The 23,183-nt window shown below is 39.4% G+C and overlaps 1 protein-coding gene across 2 annotated transcripts; it reads right to left on the reverse strand.

Annotated features, from left to right (window-relative positions):
- Positions 1 to 121: 121 nt before the first annotated feature.
- On the reverse strand, positions 122 to 22,538 carry LOC103970783 (F-box/LRR-repeat protein 15). Of its 2 annotated transcripts, none has more exons than XM_065175272.1 (18): positions 22,341 to 22,538; positions 21,657 to 22,264; positions 10,304 to 10,550; positions 10,081 to 10,213; positions 6,445 to 6,544; positions 6,129 to 6,215; positions 5,760 to 6,030; positions 5,575 to 5,673; positions 5,410 to 5,498; positions 5,222 to 5,321; positions 4,943 to 5,113; positions 4,062 to 4,214; positions 3,059 to 3,219; positions 2,785 to 2,983; positions 1,742 to 2,202; positions 1,589 to 1,652; positions 929 to 1,018; positions 122 to 433 (listed from the first exon to the last, which is right to left on the reverse strand). In XM_065175272.1, exons 2-18 carry the CDS (start codon positions 22,082 to 22,084, stop codon positions 362 to 364), a joined length of 2,925 nt encoding a protein of 974 aa, XP_065031344.1. In that variant the 5' UTR covers positions 22,085 to 22,264; positions 22,341 to 22,538; the 3' UTR covers positions 122 to 361. The 2 variants fall into 2 exon arrangements, with proteins under 2 accessions (XP_065031344.1, XP_009382977.2); XM_009384702.3 differs by having other exon boundaries at positions 6,129 to 6,344.
- Between the last annotated feature and the right edge of the window lie 645 nt (positions 22,539 to 23,183).

Below are 23,183 nucleotides of genomic sequence, written 5' to 3' on the forward strand. Positions count from 1 at the left end.
CACAGACAGCTTCATGGAACTTTCATGACAATTATACAAAAGTAATTAAATACATTGTCCTAAGAAAACTACACCTATATCAAGCTCACCGAACAGTTTTTTTTTCTTTTTCTTTTCAATGTGACCATATAATCGTACGCTATGATGATTCATTATCTGATGAAATGATAAAACAGCAAAACGTAATAGTCAATTCGGTTTATGTACAAATAAAAAGAACCCAACAAAAAACAAAAGGCAACACAGTTTATGTACAATAAAAAAAAGATGCAAAATGCCTTGTAGGATAAAACAAGTGTTTGCTTCTCTCGTACCGGCTGCAACAGATGGATTACCTGAAAACTCGAAATGGAATAGCACTTTATAGACTGCTTTGGATTCGTCTCAGGCTCGGGCAAACCATTCGCCATCTATCAAAATCTTTGGCAAGTATCTGCCAAATGAAAACAACAACAAACATAGGTTATATATGAACAACTTTCTATCCCAAGGGAGTATACTAGTTAAACAATCCGTTTATAGGATCCCAATAATGCAAATATATGATACAGACTACAAATCCCTAAATTTAAAAACCTTAATTAGACAACATCGGTCATTTAAGCCCAATCAAGTAACGAATTGAGACAGCTGTCTCCCCCTATCTCTTCAACCCATAGCTGATGTCACATAGGTCCACTGTCAAAGCTTTTATAGCCATTTCACATAGGTCCCTAGATTTTGGCATTTGCTGGACATACCACTGTCAAAGCTTTTATAGCCATTTCACAGTTTGTCTCCTCTGTGCTGATTTATATTAAACACTTAAAAAATATTGAAACTCCACAACATTGAAGGCTTGTCTAATATCTCATTTTGATACATAACCAAGTAGCAGGACACTAACAAGAAAATCCTTCACTAAGCTCATAGGTATAAATTATTTCACCTTGGAGCAAGAGAAGATGTTGATAATTTCCAACTCTTGACACTGGGAAATAGCATCTTCTAATGCTTCTTCAGTCAGCATGCTACAAGCCTAAAAAATTAAGATACAGAAAAAATTAATGTCATGAAAGAAAAACATGAAACGAGAAACAAACTGCAGAAGGAGATACCCAGTATAACTTGTTTTCATTATGGCACCTACAGAATGCTTTTGCAGGACAGGCATGACACATGAACAGTGCAACACATTACTTGCAATTGACGTAATATATAACACCCATTAAATAATTGCATATATAACCACTTGACAGTGTATACAAGAAGACCTTTTGGTACACTACAACAATGCAAATTCTTGATAGTTGAACATTTGCATACATAAGGCATTAAATAAACATCAAACAGACCCACAAAGGCAACGATTGTCCCATATATGTACATGTGCGATGAAACCCAACTATTCTAAAAAAAAAAAGAGAATTAAGAGTTAAGAATATAATAGTGTGAGGAGTGCCTGTCTTTGCTTAAATATGAAAGTCATGATTGAACATAAAACATCAGAAATGAGAGGAAGTTGAAGAAAGTATTAAAAAAAAAAGACAGCAGAATTTTTTAATAACTGTGGCAACACAATCATGTAACCATGGGTAGCGACCATTACCAGAAGCTGGAGGTTGTTAAGTCTTGGACAATTGAGCCTCAAGATCACCAAGGAACTACAGTAGCTGGAAAACAGAGACACAGAAGGTTAGAAATACATTAAAAAAAGGCAAACAGATCGTCAACAAAGGAAAATCTTCAAAATATCACCTACCTCAAATTTAGCATGCAGAGATTGGTACATGTCAGATATACTTCCTTCAAATTTATGGACAAATTGAGGTTAATTTTGGATAAACGCAAACAATTAGCTGAAGAAGAAATGAGAACTTTCTTAATATTTGGACAACCGGTGCAGTTCAGAATCTGAAGCAGATGGCCAGTCTTCCTAAAGCTCTCGTCATTTTCTTTTGATATTGCAGACGAACAGTTATTGATGGCCATATTAGATGAATGGCAATAACTAGAGCTCCAGATAAGTTCGTTAATGTTTGCACAACCATTCAAATTCAGATGAACCAAATTTGTACAGTAAGTGATTAGATTTAGTATATCATGTTGTCCAATAGATGAATATGACAAGTCCAGCTCACGAAGGGCTGGAAGCACATCTTCTTTATAGAGGGCATCAAGAGAAAAATCTGTGAGATACTTGCAGGCAGAAAGTTTTAAGACCTGCATGAAAAGATACCCAAATCAATCATCAACACCTATTTGTTCCTGCATGCATAGAACTCTGTTCATAAGCATAAAGATTGCATTTGATGTACAAATAATGTCACCCTTAAAAGTGCAAGGACAAAATCTTTTTATAGGTTAAGAGATAGTAGCTCAGATCAATGCCATAATGACAAGAGAGAAAGTTAAGTTTGAAATAATGAGTCTAGCACAATTTAACATTTAACAGTTTAATAACCCTGTTTTACTATAAAATGTACAACTAAAATTCCATGAATCTCATCAGGTCCAGTTTCCTTTAGTAAATAATTAGTATACACCTAATTGAAGTTGAGAGCAATCATTATCAAAGAATAATTTATTAACACTACTTATTTGCTCAAGTAACTGAAACCAGATTAAAGAAGAACAAAGGGAACTTTGATCTAAACTATGCACTGGAAATCAGCATGAATGACAGCGAACAACCCATTTAATGAAACAGAAAGGGAAAAATAAAAGACCTCATGGGATTATAAATCAGAATTACCCAATCTACACAACATACAAATTGAATGGGAACTTGAATAATGAACTTACCACTAACTGCAAACAATTGTCAAAAACAGGCCGCAAGCTCATAAAAAATGTGTATGACAAATCGAGCAGAGTCAGACGTCGAAGAAAATGCAAGGAAGATAGCCCATTAGGTCCAACAGATTGGCACGATGACAGGATCAAAGATTCAATATGAGGGCATGATGCAGCTATTGTAGACAATGATTCATCACTAAATTTTCTGCATGAAGGATGACACAATAAGTTATGTTTAAAGATGATGAAGACTCAAAAACAGAAGAGGCAAAGAAGGAACCTGCAGAACGAAGCATCCAAGACTTTCAAGCGAGGACAGTGAATATATGCTTGCGATAGCACACCACAACCCTTAAGATCCAAGACTAACATGTTTTGAGCTTCAATCCGTAGATCACTTAGTCTTGGGCAGATACCTAAATTAAGCAACTCAAGACCAACCTAAAAAAGCGACCAGTCAGAATTGCAACCAAGGCAGATAATGATTGCACGATCAGTATTACTTAGATATTGAACAATCCACTTAATGCTAAAACAGTAAAATTTGACGTAATACAAAATTGCATATCAGAAAATTTTGATAATCATCCAAAATGAACTATGTAGAAAAACAAAAACAGAAATGTAGGCAACGAAAAACACGATAACTGCTGAATAAAACAAGTAAAAGTGAATATGGTGAAAAAGACAAAATAATAGCATCAGTTTCCAAAAAATTCTTTACTAAAATGATACTCAAGAAAATGTGCGTCAAACTTATTCCACCAACATACCCGTACATGAAAAACTTTAACAGCGTTGCACTTCTTCTCAACTTTCCACAATTTTAATATTTAAGATGATTTCATTTATAATTTCAAGAATAATCCTAACATTTGTAAACTTAATTTTTCCTGCTCTCACCTATGGATCTGCTTCCTAATGAATAAAGGCTGTTGATAAAGCAGACAATTTTCATGAGCAATGCTTCAAATTTGTGGGTGCAAAGTATTAAGGGTTGTTTCATATTTCTCGGGGGAACAACATTTGAGATACACAACTAAGGATGTATTGCACACATTCTTTAATGGTAAAATCTTAGAATATAAATTTATGCCAATTTGATTTTCCAACTTCAAATCCCTACAGGCCAAAAAAAAGTTAATCACATAGCACAATAACTTAAGCTAAGAAAACAACAGTACTTACAACAACCGTCAAACTTCTAGCAGACGGATGCCTTCACAATTTAAAGCGTGTCATAATAACATATTTATAAACTGAGTCAAGAATGATCAACTGACCGAACAAAATGATGCACTTTCAAGATGATCACAGCCATCGAGATTTAGTTCTTCAAGGTTTGGACATGATAGTTCAATCACATTCATAGCATGGCACCAAGCCAGTGATAGATACACCAGAGTGCAACTGCTAATTTTGACCATACTTAGGCGCTGAACAAACAGAATATCAGAAAAAAGTATATTTAGGACAAATCCTAGATATATTCAATAATAATCAAAGAAGAGCAACAAGCCTAGTCAAGGTTATAATGAAACAAAAAAAGTGATAAGTAGATATACTCCAGATGACTGCTAGACTGAATATATATGTCTGTCATTCCAGTGCTGCATATTAAGTGATAGGAATAATTGGCAAAAAAGGTATGGTTAGTCAATGCACTCCATGATTTTTGAAGACTATTCTCAATATAAATGGCTGTTAGAAATGATTAAAGAATAATATACAAGAGTAATCAATACCACAAATGGAAATAATGAAATGTTTGTGAAAATCAACATAGTTTAACACAAAAAAAAGGTAGTGTAGTTTGAGTTAAAAAAAAGCTTATACAACAATGCACAAAAAGACCTACATGGAGCAATGTCATAAAATTACCTCATTATTTAATGTCATCATTCTTCCAATTATCCTGACATTACAAAAATTTCCATAACCTGTCTGTTTAAGAATTTTATGTTTAAAAACACTACATATGGCAACAATTAACTATTGCAACCAAAGCTATATTATCTGAGGACAACCATTTATGATGCAAAAGCGATATTGAGAAACCATAGATGGTTGTGGTATGCTGCCCTAATGAGAAGAGACTAAAAATTATGTAGTCCAGAAAATTCATAAATATTAGGGAAAAACAATGGCTACATAAATTGCAAACCTCACAATTGTCAAGAACCAATGACCGTAGCTTTGGGCAACCTCCCCCATCACTAAACACTTCACAAATAGAATCCATCAAAGACTCGCAATCACTAAGGTCCATTTCTTGCAAGTTTTGACATTGCAATAACAAAGTAGTCAAACTTTCCTGCTTTTGCAATACCAGTTTCTGCATGAACAGGAATCAGAATTGTAGAGTTCAAAACCACTCAATTTCAAATAACACTAAAAAATAAAATAAACACAAAATTTCTAGTCATATAAAAGGAAAGCAGACCTGAAGTGCATTTGATGTAATGCTAATGCGGTGAAGTGCTGAACATCTAGAAACCTTGATCTGCTTGAGCACAGGACTCCGCAAATTAAGATCAACAAATCTATCATACAAGTTTATTAGCACCCGATGATACAGGAGAAACTACATAATATAAAAGGAGAGAATAAAGAAGATAAACTGAGTTTTACCTGCGCAAATATACAAGACTTATATTCTGCAGGTGTGGCAGGTCCAGTGAGACAGAAGTAAGCATGCCACAGTTATAAAGCTCCAATGACTGCAGGATCTGATGGTGAGAGAAAGAATCTAATATAAACTCACTAAATACAAGACAAGGAATCAAAACCTCCAACCTTTAGCATCTGGCTCTGAGATATGGCAGATATAGAGGCAGAAGTTATTGCCTCACAACTTTCAAGCCTCAAATCCATCAACATGGGGAGTGTCACCGACTTCCAGCACGTGTACACGTATAAGCATGTATTCATCAAATGCCAAACAAATGAATGCTGAAAAAAATCAGGACCCAAAGACTAACCTCAAATGAGATATTTGGACAGTTCGAAGCATCAAGAATGCACAGATTTGGACATGTGAAAGATATTTCACGTATGGTTTCATCAGTAACACATAAGCAAGATGACATGTTTAGTGATGTCAATAAAGGGCATGACATAGCAGATGACCGAATTGCAGTATCAGGTAATTTGTGGCAGGAAGATAAATCCAACACACGTAACTGGGGACAATTAAGCAAAACATGAGCCATGCTGCTGCGCTTCAGGGACAAAGTCTGAAGTTGAGGACATCTATGAAGTACCCATGTTATGCAAAAACAGTTGGTTAAAAAATTGCAATATTGCTTATAACAAAAGAACATATCGCAGCGAATAAGCAATATATTTACCTGACAGTAATACGGAGAGCTCGATATTTTACCAACTGAAGGTCATGTAACTTTTCATGGCATACAGTTACCTCTTGAGTGCAATTACTGATAAATGCATCAGAAATTCTCAAAGTAGTTAACGCAGGACAATCAGTCAAGGTAAGAAAAAAAGCTTCACTAAGAAAAAAAGATTCACTATGCCGCCCCTTGTCCAAGATTAAAGTTTCAAGATGCCTGAAAGATTTGACAAATCAATACGGGCAACAATGACCAAATATTTGACAAAACAAAAAGATGGCACGAGGCAAAATCCAGGGATATATGGAAGACAAACCTTAAAGAAGTCATTGCAACAATGACAAGGCCCTCAACATTTCGAGTACCACGCAGTTTTACTTCAGTAGCATTGGGGTAACGATGGCAAATAGCAACAACTGCAAGAAAATAAATTCATAAGCACATGACACAAGCAGGGGAAACCCAAGAGGTAATGAAAATTAAAGTTCTGAGATGTGTTTTAGAATGACAAAAAGAAAATAAAAGAAATTTACCAAGAGAATATTTTTATGGTCATTAGCGATGAATGGTACAAAAGTCAACAATGATACTCCTGACCATTAGTTAGAAGAATAAATAGTTATAACACCACTACTGCTAATCCCAAACCCAGATGAAAAAGATGAATGATTGTATTAAGACATTGACAATTAACATAAAACTATGTCAAATCTCATTAAGCATAGCTCATTTAAATGAAATTTTCTAAACTTGAGTAATGGAGAGAAACCATGGAAACTAAGGGTTTTAAATTAAGTAGGATAAAGAAAATATATATGAGATGCAAATTTAATAATATAAAAGAATCAAACTGTAGCATACTTAACTTGGATGGAGAAAACTTTCTAATAAGTAAAAGTTTTAAGCAAGATATGCAATTTCACCCAGACTGATACAAACCAGAGAGTATCAATTTGAGCATGAATCAACTCGTAAACCATAGGGGGTACAGGGCTCACCACCTGACAAGCAAACCATAGGTTGTCCGGGGCTTACCACCTGACAAGCCCTATGACCTAGACTTCTCGCCCAATCCAAGCCTGATAATCAAGCAATATGGCCTTTTCTTTTTTTAGTTTTCACCCTAACAGTAATAAGTAATAACCCTAAAATTCATCGTACACATTACTCATGCACGTCTCACACAACCCCTCCCCAGCTCATCGCCCGCCACATACCTGTGGTACTTTCTCCTCCTCATCCTCCACTATTGTTGTCGCCGCCTCCTCATGATCCTCTATCACCTTCTGATCCTATAATCCTCCTCCGTACCTCCTCCTCCCTTCCTCTACCAACTCCTTATGACAAGTGTCAGGCCAACAATCCTTTATGGTTGGATGACTAAGAAACAACATGTATGTGCGTGTGTATATATAAAGGTTGTACTCAGACAAGAAAAGTGGAGTGGATTGTGAACTTCCAGGTTAGATTGGAAAAAGTATTCAATTGTGAACAATTTTGACAGAGGATAAAATGAGGAAATTTGTCTAAGATGGTACAAACATGTCCCTATGAGATCTATAAATATTATACTTAGAAAAGTGAGATAATTAGTATTAGTGGTACGAGAAAGATGGAAAACTAAGAAGACTCTACCAGTTAAAAATTTAGATACTCTTTGTTTAACTGGCACAACACCAAAAAATCCATATGGCCAACCCCAAATAGTTCAAACATTATGACTTGTTATTGTTGCTGTAGGATGAATAGTTGATGCTCTTGACTAAAAATTTCTCAGGAACATAACAAGATAATTGGATGATATTATGTTGGCTTCCATTTGCATAAGTATATTTACACATTGAGTCAACATGTCAGCAATGAGCAAATTACTCAATGATACCGATAATAAGCTTTGTATCATATGCATCCTCACTGGTAAATAATATAATATGCATACTAAATATTCAGAAAATCATCAAATGATTGATGAGTCATTTTGAAGATCATTGCACATTGCTGCTGGGAAGCATGAATCGAGGCACCAGTATAAGCCATACATGAGTGTTTACCACCATAGAATAAAGATAAATACTTCTATAATGCGCATGCTAGTCCATTATGGGGCATATCACACCCAGTTGATCTTTTTTCTTTCTTTCAATGGAGAGGGTATTATGCAATATGAGACAGCAAGAAGCTATTTAAATCTGCAAAAAGTGCTTTGGAACAAATGCCAGCACGGCCTCATTTCCAAAGAGTATATCCTAAATTGTCAACAGAAAAAAAAGGACAAATTAAGTCATAAAAACACCAAAATTTTCATTATAATTTCTAGAAATTTAGTTTAATTTGTGAAAATTGGTATATACCCTTTGGATTAAGGAAGTTACTCAAGTAGTCTGAACTTACTCTAGAATAAAATACCAATAATTTAGTTAATTTCAAATATCAAATAGGATTACTGCATTTCTTTCTTGTAGTTCTGCATATAGGAGAATATGTTCCGCAACTTGCTCATTTTTTTAAGTTCTAGACGTTGTTCAGTCATAAACTTGGACAGACTAAAGGACCATATCTATAAAACATAGTTCCATGATGACAATCTAAGATGTACATATCCTCTAAAAACACAACATAGTGATTGAATTGAAGTCAGCATCATAGAACATGAATTCTTTAAAAACTTCATAATATTAGATAGCATGGGAGTGTTGATAGATTATCTAAGAAATCATCTAATTTTGCTAACACGTAATAACCAAAGTGATGAAACACAACTCTATAAATCTCACTAAATCAAGGGATTCCACAAAAAGGAAATGCTCAAATATCAAATTAGGAAGTTTTAGATCAAGTAAATTTTTTTCCTAAAAAGTTAGCTGCTTATAACTCTGAAAATCTAATACTAATATTAGGAACAACGTCTTTCATAAACAAACATCAGAGAATTTTGAAAGGCAATAGTCACTTTGACTGCACTCAATACACAAGATGCAAATATAAAAGATGCACTCAATACACGAAGCAAATATAGAAGATTTCCAGTTGCTTAGAAGTTCAATATCAGAAGAACAACAAACTCAGAGAATGAATGCGCAAGTTTGGAAACAAAAGATGGATGGATAGTCAGAACAGGATGGAAATTAAGTGTCTCATGGTTGTATTTCTTTCTGGATAATAACATTAAAATGTCATATAAACATGAACAACTAAATAAAAGATGCTGATCTCAGTGCACAAGCTACTTGCTTAATGGTCCCCATTAGTATAAGATCAGGATACTATTAAGTGCTCAACTGGCACTCAAGTCTCTTTCTATTGAATTATAGTGCTCAATGAAATATGAATGAAAAGAAAAAACACTTTGGATCCCAGCATTTTTCTGCTCAGAGTACATAACATGAAACTGTTGACTTGAACAGTAGTAGTTTGTTAGCTTCAAATAAATCACTCAGTGGAAAATTTTGACCTTTTTCTTAATTTTGTTCTTCTATCCTACTCTACCTGTTGTTAAACTGGCAGTATAAAATTTGCATTCTTTTAAGTTTTAGGGAACAAGGCCTAATACCATGAGATCGACCACCAATGCTTCATAAAAAGTGTCTATTCTGCTTAAAAATCTCCACTCCGCTTAAAATTTAGTTATGTTAGCCCATTTCTCCTTTTCCATTATTTTGCATTTCCCAGACCACTGGTTGCTCTTATTTCAAGGTTCACCGTAAGCTAATATTCTATAGCAGTAGGTCTCATTGTGAAAAGCACTAACTTTAACAAATTGTGGGATACAACTTTGCGAAGTGCATCAAGAAAAAGATTGGTCCACATAGATGGACACTCTGCACCTGCTAGAAGTAGGTGGATGAAATTTTACAATTCAGGAACATAAACTAGCTCATATTTGCCAATACTGTTTTTCACTTACAGTTTCACAATTCATGAGACAATAATAAGAATAGAGAAGAAATCATACAGTTCTGCTGGGAGATCCTTATATTTTCAAACTCTAAACACCTCCAGAAATTCTCATGTGTGCTAGCTGCTAACCACTGCTTGCATGTTGCTCCTGCTCTACATAAATCTTTTTGTTCAAGGAAAGAGAAAATCTGCAAAGCATATCCTACTTAACATAAATGTAGTTTAAGCTTCAAGCAACCAACAGTGAATAAAGTATCAAAAGCAAGTGCAAGACACACCAGGTGTAACAGATCATCTGAAAAATCCATCCTGAATTCCACATTTTTAGCACTTATTGCAGTTATGGTGTCTCCATCGAAGCCTACTCCATCAATGGTGTTGCTGGACTTTACAAAAGCATCATCACTTGAGAAAATGCTCAAGTGGTAGGCCTTCTTGTCTTCAACTGAATATGATGAACTTAGTGGAATGAAGTCAATAGCCACTGCTGCTGCTGTCACTTCAGCAAGGAAGAAAGTTGCGTCTCTGGAAAAATGAGATAGTTTCAGGAGAAAGGGACCGAAAATTAATGATTATGTACATAAAGGCTAGCAAAATCCTGACACAAATTACTCGGTTCATTAAAATAAACGTGGAACTTCATCATAGATATCATGATAATGATTTAAGGCATCAAACTCACTGAAAGTACATATAAAGTGAGTGTTTGACTCAGGATAACTATAAATGATAAAATCAAAAAAATACGAAACATCTACTAAAAGAATTTAAAAAGAGATCAGAATCTTCCTATCACACTGAATGAAACTCAAACACAAAAGAACATGTCAATCATATGCTATAGTTTAAGGACACTTCTCCTAAAGAGAATATGTCAGTTCTTTACTGAACTTCAAAGTCACTTCTCATAAATTTCCTCAGACTAGTGGCAACCCTCATGCCACTATTGACCACCAATTAGGGGTGGTTGGTGGAGATGAGCCAGTGAAGGGGAGAGAGGAAAAAGAAGAAAAAACAAGGAAAACAATAAAAAAAGGTAAAAAGTGAGATTTTTATTGCTTAAACAATAATTTTAAGTGAGTAAGGCTTGATCCAGAAGCTGATTGGGCAATACATTAATTGAAGTCGTACGGGAAGATTTGATTGCCAAAACGAATTTAACTATTAGTCTATTACAGAATGAGAAAAAAAATCAGTTCAAGATTAACCTAAAAGAAAACCTTAAAAGGCATCAGACTACAAAGGACAAGCAGTAAGAGAGAGTTGGGATCACATCTTGTGATTGCTCTCCTTAAGAGACAAGGGATTGGAGCATCTCCAACTCTTCCACAAGTTCTTTTCTCCTCTTGTTCCAACTTCATTCTTCTTGGTGTGTCCACAGGTCAATGCATCGAGGTATATCTGAACCACATTGATGCAGGGATATATGTGGACAAGGAACAAAGGTCTTAACATTGATATCCTAACGAAAATTCATGATTATGGCTAGCAATATCTTAACAAAAACTTGTCAGTTCTTTAAAATAAGGGCTGAACTTTATCATAGGTATTGCATAAATGATTAAGGCATCAAGTCCACTGAAAGTACATATACAGTGTGTGCTTGATTCAGGATAATTATAAATGATAAAGTCATGGAAATACAATACATCTATGAAAAGATTATAAAAAGAGATTGGAATTATCGTATTAGACTGAGGAATGAAATTCTAACACAAAAAAAAACATGTCAATAATATGCTACAGTTTGAAAACACTTCTCTTAAAGAAAATATCAATTCTGCACTAAACTTCAAAGTCACTTCTCATAGAATTCCTCAGAACAGTGACAACTCTTGTGCTGCTAATGACCACCAATTAGGAGTGGCTGGTGAGATGAGACAATGAAGGAAAGAGAGGAAAAAGAAGGAAAAACGTGAGAGAAAATTCAAAATGAATAGAAAAATAGTGGGACACTGGCTTAAATTACCAGTTTAAGTGAGTCAGGTTTGATCCAGAAGCAGATAGGACAATCCAATAATTCAAGTCGTCAGGGAAGATTTGATTGCCAAAAAGAATTTAACAATTACAGGAAGATAAAAAATCAGTTCAAAATTAATTTTAAAAACTTCAGAAGATGTCAGACTACTAAGAACAGGTAGTTAGAGTTGGGATCAAGCAAAAGAAAAAAAAAAGTGAGTTGGGATCACAACTTGTGACTGCTCCCTTCAAGAAACGAGTGGAGCATCTCCCACTCTCTCACAAGTTCCTTCTCTTGGAACAAATCCACCCTTCTTGGTGTGTCCACAGGTCAATGTATATAGGTAAATCTGAAACACAACGATGCAGGGATATATGTCGAGAAGGGACGAAGGCCTTGACAAGCATATCCAACGAACATAATAATATATTCCAGATCCATTAAATATCAGCTATCCATTGACATTTACCTTGAATCATAATCAATAATCAAGAATTGCAGCTCAGCAAGTTAAGTTATCAACAAATATATAAATGTTGAAATGTGAAATACAGACGAAAAAAAGGAAAGAATCTCCTACCTTCATCAGGTAAATGACCGAATACAGACAAAAAAAAGGAAAGAATATCCTACCAATTTAGATATTGGTAGAGATGGGTAGGACTTGATAAATTTAGCAATATTACAATGAATGGGTTTTATTCTAGGAGCCCATTCAATAGCAGATACTTTAGCATACAGATTTGAGAAACTAATGCTTGAAAGTGATTGTTTTTTGAATTACTGGGACATGTCAGAAGGCTTTGAAAGCAGCAGTTTATTTGCAGAGATTTTACTAATACTATAGTCATGCAATCCCTAGAAAAGAGTGGCTGCAGCTCCCTAACCCTATATTACAAATCATTTAAAAGTATTTGTAGCTGGACTTAGTAATCCAAGAGACAAACCGAGAAAACTAAATAAATTAATTGACTATTGTAAAAAAAGACATAGGAAGGACAGCAGGCCATCCTAAAGCTTTGATTTTTCTGTTATGTGCAAAATTAGTGATTTAAAAAGTGCTAGGCGCCAAAAGGCACCAAGATCCAAAAACGCCCGAGGCGCTAAGCGCTCGCCCGAGCAAAGCGATGCACTAAAATATAAAAATATATAATATAATTAATAAATATAATTATTTAAAATTTTAAATAAAAATATGCTATTAAATTAAGAAAATCTAAGATACAAAATCAAAATAATATATTATTAATCTAATAAATACAAATACTATTATTAGTATACTGTTAACCGTACACAGAAGGAGAAGAAGGAAGAGGAGTGTAAGGGGGTGCTGACTGAGAAAAGAGGAAGCGGCAGCGGCAGCGGTAGTGTAAGGAGGCAACGGGAGCGGGAGCGGGAGCAACGACAACGGCAGCGACAGTGAGAGCGAGAGCGGGAGCGGCGACAGCAGCGGCGGCAACGACGAGCAGCGACAGCAGCAGCGAGCAGCGACAGCGGCAGCGGGGGGGAGCGACGAGCAGCGGGAGCGGCGACAGCGACAGCGATAGCGATAGCGAGCAGCAACAGCGGCAACGAGCAGGGTTAGGGTTGGACAGCGACAGCGACAGCTGATATCGGTGCTTTAGTTGGTTCGATTGAACCAACTAAAGCATCGAAGACCGAACCAGACCTAAAACGCTGGTTCAGCCGCCTGGTTTAACCCAGGTGCTTGCCCGAAGCACCCAACGCCTGGGCTCGGGCGAGCGTCGACGCCTCTTTGAAGCGCGCCGCCTGGAAGTGAAGCGAGGCGCTCGGGCCTCGCCTCGCCTCGTCCGAGCACCTTTTTAAATCATTGTGCAAAATATAGACCAAACAGCATGGATTTCTCACACGACAGAGGGACAGTGAGCACTGCAAACTTCTATTAGGAACAAGCAAACTTTCTATCTATGGAGAGTGAAAAGCCAATAATTATCTTCCAACTATAAGAATAATATATGGGAAAAAGAAATGAAAAGTGAAGTAGCCTTAAAAAAACAGAAAGAAAAGGGAAAAGAGAGAAAGTTCATAGAAAGACTCCAGATCTCGGTACATGATAAACAGCCAAACATGCCCTTGAATCAACTCACTTCCCAACGGGAACTAGTTGACCACAGACCATGCAATTCAGGCCAATCATTTATTTTAGGACTGACCACAGATTTAGTAGGAATCAGCACTGGGGAGACAAAATACACTGAAAGATAAGGTCTCATTGGAGTCACAAAGGACAGCAAAATACAGTTACAGCAGTTGAAGTATAGGATAGAAGAAAAGAGGAGAACTATTCAGTAAATACAATGACAAAAGGAGTAGAAAAAGGCAACCTCATTAAGCTCAATTCATTCAACTACCCAGAAAATGGCTCTCTTTGATAAACAACCAGACATTCCGGTCAGACACTAATTGATCCCTTGGAAATCCCAAAAATGATCAAAACAAAAAAACTGATTCTCTATCAAGGACAGTCCTGAAAACTTAGCTGAGACACTGCAATTAAGATTCAAAAGCAAATTAGACTCAAAATACACCTATTTAAAACTCCTAACCCTTGGTTTGATCATCCTCTAACAATCTTTCAAATTGTAGGGGCAAGAGAGAAAAAAAATCAAATGCAATCATTATTCACCATATTAAGTAACAGAATACATCCTTGGCATCTCTCATTAAACAAAAGTCATTTTCTATCGCTTCCACATTGTCTAAATGTGAGCCCAAAAAGCATGGATATTCATAGAAATATTCTTGCAGGCATGGTTCCCCCTACCAGTCTGTCACGGACAAACTTCTAAACAAGATGTTTGATGTAATGCTTATGTATGTCCGTATCTTTTGGCAAGTTCATGCCTTGTACAGCATGTAGAGGGGCGACCGAAGACTTAATAGTCCCATTTTAGTTGAGTTGGTGGCCTCTTTAGGCTTGTAAATAAAGGTTGTGTCCTGTGGACACGTGCGAGAGATTTTCAGTCTGTAATGGACCATTTTACCCTTTGTTGTGCCACTGTTCAGAGCTTGTAAAGTCTTTTTGTAATTTGCATTGTCTATGAAGTGTTTTTCGGAGATGTTTGCTTGTGGATCCCGATTGAGGCGTTCTCTCTAACCCGTTCTCTCTTTTGTTGGTCCTAAGGGACAATGGGAGGCTTCGGGGAGGCTGACCTTTGCGGACGGACACGCAAGGGTGCCGCACGACTTAGGCAAAACCAGCTAAGTCCGTGACAGATGGTATCAGAGCGGGACAAGCACTCATAGAAACACTTAGCATGCAAACGTGGGGGACCTAGTGGGGCTGCGTTGAGGGCAGTCAGCACACGCGCGGCCGTTTGGGGGAAAACGGGCATGGAGATGTAGGGAAAAGGAGTCGCTCGGAGGAGCGGGCATCTGAGATTGGCATTCAGAGGAATGGCCAACCCTTCGCGCAAGAAGCACCACGAGAACAGATAAGCTTGGAAGATTGCGGAGCGCACAAAGGTTGGGATGGTTGAGTTTGAGCTACGGCTCAACGTTGACAACCATACTTGATGGTGCTCAAGGCAAGCGAGGCGCTTGGTAAGAATGAGACCATGCAAGGTGGAATGAGTTGCTCAGCGATCGAAAGAGTTGTGCAAAGCTCACAGAGGTGAGGGGAATTGCTAACTCAAAGAATTCGGTACTCATGCATGGGCTTGTATGCGGACGATGGAATGTTCGCGGCCATCCCAAGGCGACCGAAACTCGGTGCCATAGAGCATTGAAACTTTCTCTGCGGCATGTGAAGGATACGTATGTAGGAGGCTGAAGTGTGCAACGAGTTCAGCATGTTGCTAGGCCTTGAGTGGTGCAGCGAGGGTTGTATTGACGTGGAGTAGCAATCTAGCAAGTGCATTTGCAGGAGGCAGAACAATGCACAGTTTGTTCAGCATATCGAAGTAGTCCAAGGGGATGGTGGTCTTCGAAACGAAGAGAGATGTTGCTCCAATGGGACAGTTATCTAGGAGGGATAAGTCCCGGCTCTCCAGAGGGAGAATTATGTGAGACGGACCTCACATGTTGAGGAGGAGTACCTCAACAAACAACAACTTCACGAAGCTCGATGGACAGAGCAAACGGCGAGGAGTCGTCGCATGATCTCGCTTGAGAGAATACATTGGTGGATGCATTGCGAGATCAAGTGGGGGAGCGACCCAAAGCAACTTAAATGAAGGTACACTTGGAGTCGATATGGAGATTGGACTCAAGGGAGGGCTGACCCGTGGAATGGTGGGCGCGAGGGCCACCATCGACTCAATGCAAAAAACGAGGAGCGGAGCAACTTGGGTGTAACTTAACGAAGTACCTAAGCCGCATGAAGGGAGCCATCATAGAAGTTGGAACATGGAGCTAAGGCGCAGTGCTTTCCCTAGATAGAGGTCAAGGATATGAACTCTTGCAGAGGCAAGAGTAGGATCATGTTGTTCCATGGGTCATTCATTCTATCAGAGAGGACTCATCTTGCATGGTGCTAAAGATGAAGGGAGCTTCTGGGCACATGCACCTTATCTCGGAGGGGCATTTGATGGAGGAACTAAGGCGACTCAATTTGCGGAGGTGAAGTTGGGTTCAGAAGGCCTTAGCACGAGGCAAGAGGACGCAGAGGCGGGTACTCTTGAAGAATATGCCACAGTGTTGCCATTCAAGTTGCCATGAAGGAAGCGGTGCGCAGCGGAGATTGGGCTGGTAGGGGCAGAGGCCCAGGATCCAGACAATGGTGCACAAATTACAGTGAAGTTAGTGGACTTCGGGAGCTACTAGGTGACGGACTGTCCTAGAGCGGTGCTTCATCTAGGTGTGACCCAAGAGTGGGTGGATGAAGGTTGATTGCCAAAGGAGCGAACAAAATCGAAGGTGGAAGAGACCCTGCGATGTATTGGCAACTGCCACACATGGAGGGTTCACAATTCGAGTTTATTCCACAAGGATCAGAATGCAATGGAGATGTCACCAAGAGGCGACATGGTGCAGCGGATCGTGGTGGAACAGTTCGTGGCAATGCGATACACACGATATAGTCCCGAGAGGGACTAGATCATATGGAGGTATGATCGGGAGCTACTGGAAGCTCCACTTCGGTGAACAACACGACGGCAAGAAAAGCTATGGATTAAAGGAGTGAAGGCCATGGTACCGCAGAGGCGGGTCTTCCGTGCGTGCATCGAATTTTGCATCGGATGAAAGCCTTCGTCATCGGCATATGGGGGTTGGGTTCCACCAAGGGAAAAGTTTGAATGCAAGTACCAGTGAGTTCCATGGGAGGGACTTGATCATGCAGAGGTATGATCGAAGCAGCTGGAGAGTTAGACTGCTCCAGAGCTCATATTCGCTTAAGGGAGCCCGGCAAGTCAGAGGAGAAGGCCGAGTAAGAGAACGTTGCTACCAAGGAAGCTAAGGAGGACAGAATCAGTGCAAACCCTACAACGTGATGGCAGAGGCCATGCATGGGAGTTGCAGTCTGTCTTTCCATCGACCAAACAGACTGCTTGGAGAACACAAAGGTGTTGAAGCAGGGGGTCGAAAGGGGCAAGAATGCAACGACGAGTCCATAGGGACTTAACTACCCAAAATCAAGCAATCAGTTAGAATGAAGGTGGACTCGGAGGAGTGTCACGGAGGCATATCTACTGATTGTGAAGAAAAGGGATGTAGATGCGAGGCGACGGATAGTAGTGCCATGGGCATGGTAGCGCCATGGTACCACAGAGGCGGGACTTCCGTGAAAGTCATTGATCCCTTGCTCTCAGGGAGGGAGAGCGCTTGGTCGTGAAAGGGGCCGAGGAGGTGGAGAATGCAGAGGCAATCTCCAAGTACCGAGACAAGGCTGAAGGGCAGAGGCCGAAGAACTTCGTAAGACCGGTGTCAATGGGCTTCTCATCAAGATAGCCGAAAGTGAAGGACTTCGGGTAATGCAAGAGTGCATAACCAAGGAACGAAGTAGGCAGTACGCGGTGTTGTACCTTTGCTACTCAGTGGAGTAGGCGGCAGGGTTGATGGAGAAGACGGTACAATCCCAGAGGCGACCAAACCTATGAGAGAATTACTCCAAGTTGGGGTGAAAACTTCCTGCATTCCAGAAGTTCGATGGCATTGAAAAGGTGAATCACAGTAACTAACTCAACGCAAGGAGTACAAACACTTCAAGTGCTTCAGAAGTGTGAGCAAAGAGCAGGCGAAGGCTAGTAACCAGCTCGATGCATGGAGTACAACCTGGAGGAGGCGGGCGAAGTCAAGTAACCTTTGCCTTCTCAACCCTTAAGAGAATGGGCGAAACCGAGTACCCCAATTCTCTTATCTATCCAGCAGAGGAGCTCTGCACAAGTTCAAAGACCCTTCGAAGATAATGGAAGACAATAGTTGTCAAATCCTCACCAACGGTGATCGGTGCTACTGAGAGTAGATTGTCCGCTTCATTTCCCAACGAAATGACAATCGAAAGCGAAAGTGATGCGAACCTACTTGGATGTGACAACTAAGTGAAAGAAGAGTCAATGAGCAAATGTTGTGGAGGAAGGACCCAAAACTTCAGAAGTTTGCGAGACGATGCTCGTTAAAGCTCCAACAAGCATCCAACCAGTTCAAGCAGCATGAGGCATTTGAGAGACTGGCGCAGTAAGGATGGTATTTTCCTTCATCTGGGGGATCCGCAGGAATCAACAAGGATCAACACAACTCAGCCAACCCCACACCAGAGTCAGAGTCATTGGTGAGTTGAAGCAGCATGGCGGATCAAAGGTTCGACTACTCAAAAACAGCAGCGGAGAGCAGCTGGGAGCCAAGAGGCGCATTGTAGCTGGAGCAAAAGATTGAAGACTCAGCAAAGGCGAGGAGTTGCAGTGTCGACAAAGGCTTCAACGAGGACGTCGAAGGAATAAGTGGGGGAGAATGTCACGGACAAACTTCTAAACAAGATGTTTGATGTAATGCTTATGTATGTTCGTGTCTTTTGGCAAGTTCATGCCTTGTACAGCATGTAGAGGGGCGGCCGAAGGCTTAATAATCTCATTTTAGTTGGGTCGGTGGCCTCTTTAGGCTTGTAAATAAAGGTTGTGTCCTGTGAACACATGCGAGAGATTTTCGGTCTGTAATGGACCATTTTACCCTTTGTTGTGCCACTGTTCAGAGCTTGTAAGGTCTGTTTGTAATTTGCATTGTCTATGAAGTGTTTTTCGGAGATGTTTGCTTGTGGATCCCGATTGAGGCGTTCTCTCTAACCCGTTCTCTCTTTTGTTGGTCCTAAGGGACAATGGGAGGCTTCGGGGAGGCTGACCTTTACGGACGGACACGCAAGAGTGCCGCACGACTTAGGCAAAACCAGCTAAGTCCGTGACAAGTCGGCACCGATATATCGACCAATTGTCAGTATGGTACATACCAAGCTGTACTGAGTTGTACCAAGCATACTGACACATGGTACATAAAGACATACTGATATACTACCCATAATAGTCCCCTATCAGATTGATATGTACCGCCCATACCAAGTGATACGTTGCGATATGACGAACTTTGCTTGAGGTTCCCGAAAAAATAACATTTAGACTAATCCAAGGGTACTTTATAACTCACAATAACATGGATATGTTTCTCTTTGACCACCCTAGGTTGATGCTATGCGCGATGTCATCACCAATACCTGTTTTGTATTAAATGACTACTATAAGACAATAAAAGCACCTTCGACCAATGTTCATAAGCAATATCTCTTAACTTAATAAAACTTTCATAATAACCTGGCCCAATCTGGCGAAGTCAACATTTGATTCAAGTTTGTTAAAAATAATATAAATACTTGATTTTTAAACTAGTAGTTTATTAAATATTCTCATGGATTTGGTTCTTTAGGAGTCAACAAGGTTGAAATTAAGCACTTCGGTCTTTAGTATGTATGGTACGTACCAAGCTGTACTGAGTTGTACCAAGCATACTGACACATGGTACATAAAGACATACTGATATACTACCCATAATAGTCCCCTATCAGATTGATATGTACCGCCCATACCAAGTGATACGTTGCGATATGACGAACTTTGCTTGAGGTTCCCAAAAAAATAACATTTTGACTAATCCAAGGGTACTTTATAACTCACAATAACATGGATATGTTTCTCTTTGACCACCCTAGGTTGATGTTATGCGCGATGTCATCACCAATACCAGTTTTGTATTAAATGACTGCTATAAGACAATAAAAGCACCTTCGACCAATGTTCATAAGCAATATCTCTTAACTTAATAAAACTTTCATAATAACCTGGCCCAATCTGGCGAAGTCAACATTTGATTCAAGTTTGTTAAAAATAATATAAATACTTGATTTTTAAACTAGTAGTTTATTAAATATTCTCATGGACTTGGTTCTTTAGGAGTCAACAAGGTTGAAATTAAGCACTTCGGTCTTTGGTATGTAATCTAACAGTGCAAATGCACCAGATCTAGGAGCCTGAGGTTTCCAGTTCTACCCTTTCCGAAGCAAAAGGCCAGAGTTATAGGGAGATTGAAAAGGGAGAATATGGACTTTACCATGCCATGGCTTGGTTTCCAATGAGCCACAGGACAACCCAATGACCACTGCCTGACTAGACAAACCAATAGCCACCAACATATAAATTAATTAATGTCCACAGTTTCATGCATCTTGCAAGATTGAATAAATTCAAGGAATAATTACACCCAATCCTCTGAACCAGATCAGGGAAAATTGAATAGGCAGAACTGAAATTTACCTACATGTGACTTTGTACTCACGAAGTCCTTTGAAACACTAGGATAATACTACCCAAATAAAGCATTTAACGTGGCTTACCCTAAGACAACAAATTTCCAATGATGTGATAGTGATCAAGGAATCCAAGTTTCACAGGTAAACGGTCCCACTCATTCACACAGTCAGGTCAGTGTGGACAAAACCAATAACCCATGGCTGTGTGAACACTATCAATCCACTTTGGGTCTAAGGTCAATCATGATGCATTCATATGATTACAATTACATACGTCTATCAGTCCGCTTTTGATCTAAGGTTGCAGATGACTAAATTTGCAAAAAGCCTAGTGTATCTCTTGCGCCACTGCACAATCATTATAGAATAGGCATAGAATCATATTATCTTTGTGTCAATGAGAATGCTTAACACGTGATTATGATTATCATGGATGATCACATCCTATTGATGTGCAAAGTTGTCCAAAAATGCTAAACATGGTGCCAACATCCCATGACCAATTCTATGTGAGTTCGTTACAGTGATGACACCCAAATTGGTGTTCTATCCAAAAATAACAGTACTTTATTAAATAATGAGAAGAATGCAAGAAGCTAACGGGGTGTAACTCCGAGAATGTAGATCAACTCTAATAGTCCAAAGAAACATCATTATACATTTGAAATAGGATAGTAAACTAACAAAAGCAATCATCTTCAAGGGATATGTACAAAGTATAAGACAATGCAATGTCATCTTGACCATTCTAGTGACATATGATGAGTTGCAAGAAATGAAACTTAATGCATTAGATACAAATAAGAATACAATGAAGAAAAAGCATCATCAACAATATGAGTCAACAACGAAGCTTCTGATGAATTCATCGCTACAGAGTAAAATATGGATTTAGAAAAGAGCCAAGGCACCAAGAAAGTACTCTGGAGAAGCAAGGACTTTACGCCGCTTTTGTTGAGCAAACCTCTGACATTCAGAATTGGACATCTCCAAACAGGTGTCACGTGATACATAATTCACCTGAGACACAGAACCTACCTCCACCACGTTCTCTCTACAATCGTTCATTTCTACCCAGTCCTTCACGTTCCCTTGCCCAAAATCAAATTGCCTCAAAGGCTCCAGCGGTGAGCCAAACTGCGAGCACCCAACACCCTGGTCCTCCCAAGGCAAGTTCTTCCTGCTATGGCCTTCCCTCTGCCCGCCACCCATAAACCCCGCCCTAATCTCCGAATGGGCCAGTGAGAGACCAAGCTCTAAATCATCAGAGTCCTCTTTCTCTCCCTCCTCACTATTCCCATCCTCAGCGTCATCATATTCGACGACCGCCTTCATGCGCTTGTCCGCCATTGCGGTGCAACACGAAACCCTCTGTAATACTCACCAAAAGAAAACAGCCGGGAAAACTAGCCAAAATGTAAGATCTCCGCAGTTCCAAAGAAAGGCAAGAGGATAAACTAATCACAGCCTCCTCCCGGTATCATCGGCAGAAAACCTAACCCCCTGATCCTAAAACCACCGATTGCTGACCTGAAATCACAACATTGTCATCTAAACAGAAAAAAACGAAAGAAAGAGACCAGAAAGGCGCGCGCACGACCATTACCAGAATAAAGATAAAGGGGTTTAAAGCAAGAAATCAGATCCTCCTGCGTTCACGAGATCGCTCGTCCGAAAGAAGCGTCGATCGGCACGCATGGACGCATCTAGGGTTCCAATTCGCCTCTTTCGTTCCTGTTGCCCCTCTTAGCTGCGCTCGCCCCCTCGCTCGCATATCGAAGTCCCGTAGTCGCCGATTCCAAAATATAGAGAGAGAAAGAGAGGGGCAGAGATCTTATAGAGGAACGGAGACAAACGAAGGGTGGGACCACCCTTTACAAGAGTACTCGGCCAAGGACACTCGCGGGTCCCATCGCCACCTACACCCGACGTGGAGAAGAGATAGAGGTTGGACGTGGGAAGTCTGCTGTTCCATCCCATACAAGAAGTGAGTGGGAACGGATGCAGGGGGTTGTCCGACGCGCTTCTCCAGCCTCCCATCGGAAGGGTGCGATCCCTGTGACTCGGACCATACACCGAACACAAAAGCGAGGGCACACACTGTCAGCCACAGCGGACCGCACGCCGGCGACTCCATCAGGGGCCCTGGTCAGCAAAAGGACGCCGACGTGGCGTTCTCGGAGCGTGCGGACCAGGCGGGCCCACCGGGTGACATACACTGTTCATGTTTTAAATGTTGCCTAACCCATACTTATGATAAGTTGGATTGTGACCAATGATATAATCATTATACAAGTTTGGGTTGTGGAGAATATTTGATTGTTATCATGTTTATTAGGTGTCTTCTTTGTAGATATGTATTTAAGTACTTACCAAATAAATAAATATATACATAGTATAAATATTGTTTATCAAAATTATCATTCAAAATATACTTCATCATAATCCA

This window comes from Musa acuminata, chromosome BXJ3-11 (assembly GCF_036884655.1).
Source record: "Musa acuminata AAA Group cultivar baxijiao chromosome BXJ3-11, Cavendish_Baxijiao_AAA, whole genome shotgun sequence".
Lineage (NCBI taxonomy): Eukaryota > Viridiplantae > Streptophyta > Magnoliopsida > Zingiberales > Musaceae > Musa > Musa acuminata.

Coding starts and splice junctions, on each gene's coding strand:
- LOC103970783 (XM_009384702.3), bottom strand. CDS start 22,084: ATGGCGGACAAGCGCATGAAGGCGGTCGTCGAATATGATGACGCTGAG. Junction 5,499..5,574: donor CTCAGAGCCAGATGCTAAAG/GTTGGAGGTTTT, acceptor CAGATCCTGCAG/TCATTGGAGCTTTATAACTG. Junction 4,215..4,942: donor TGGTTCTTGACAATTGTGAG/GTTTGCAATTTA, acceptor CTGTTTGTTCAG/CGCCTAAGTATGGTCAAAAT.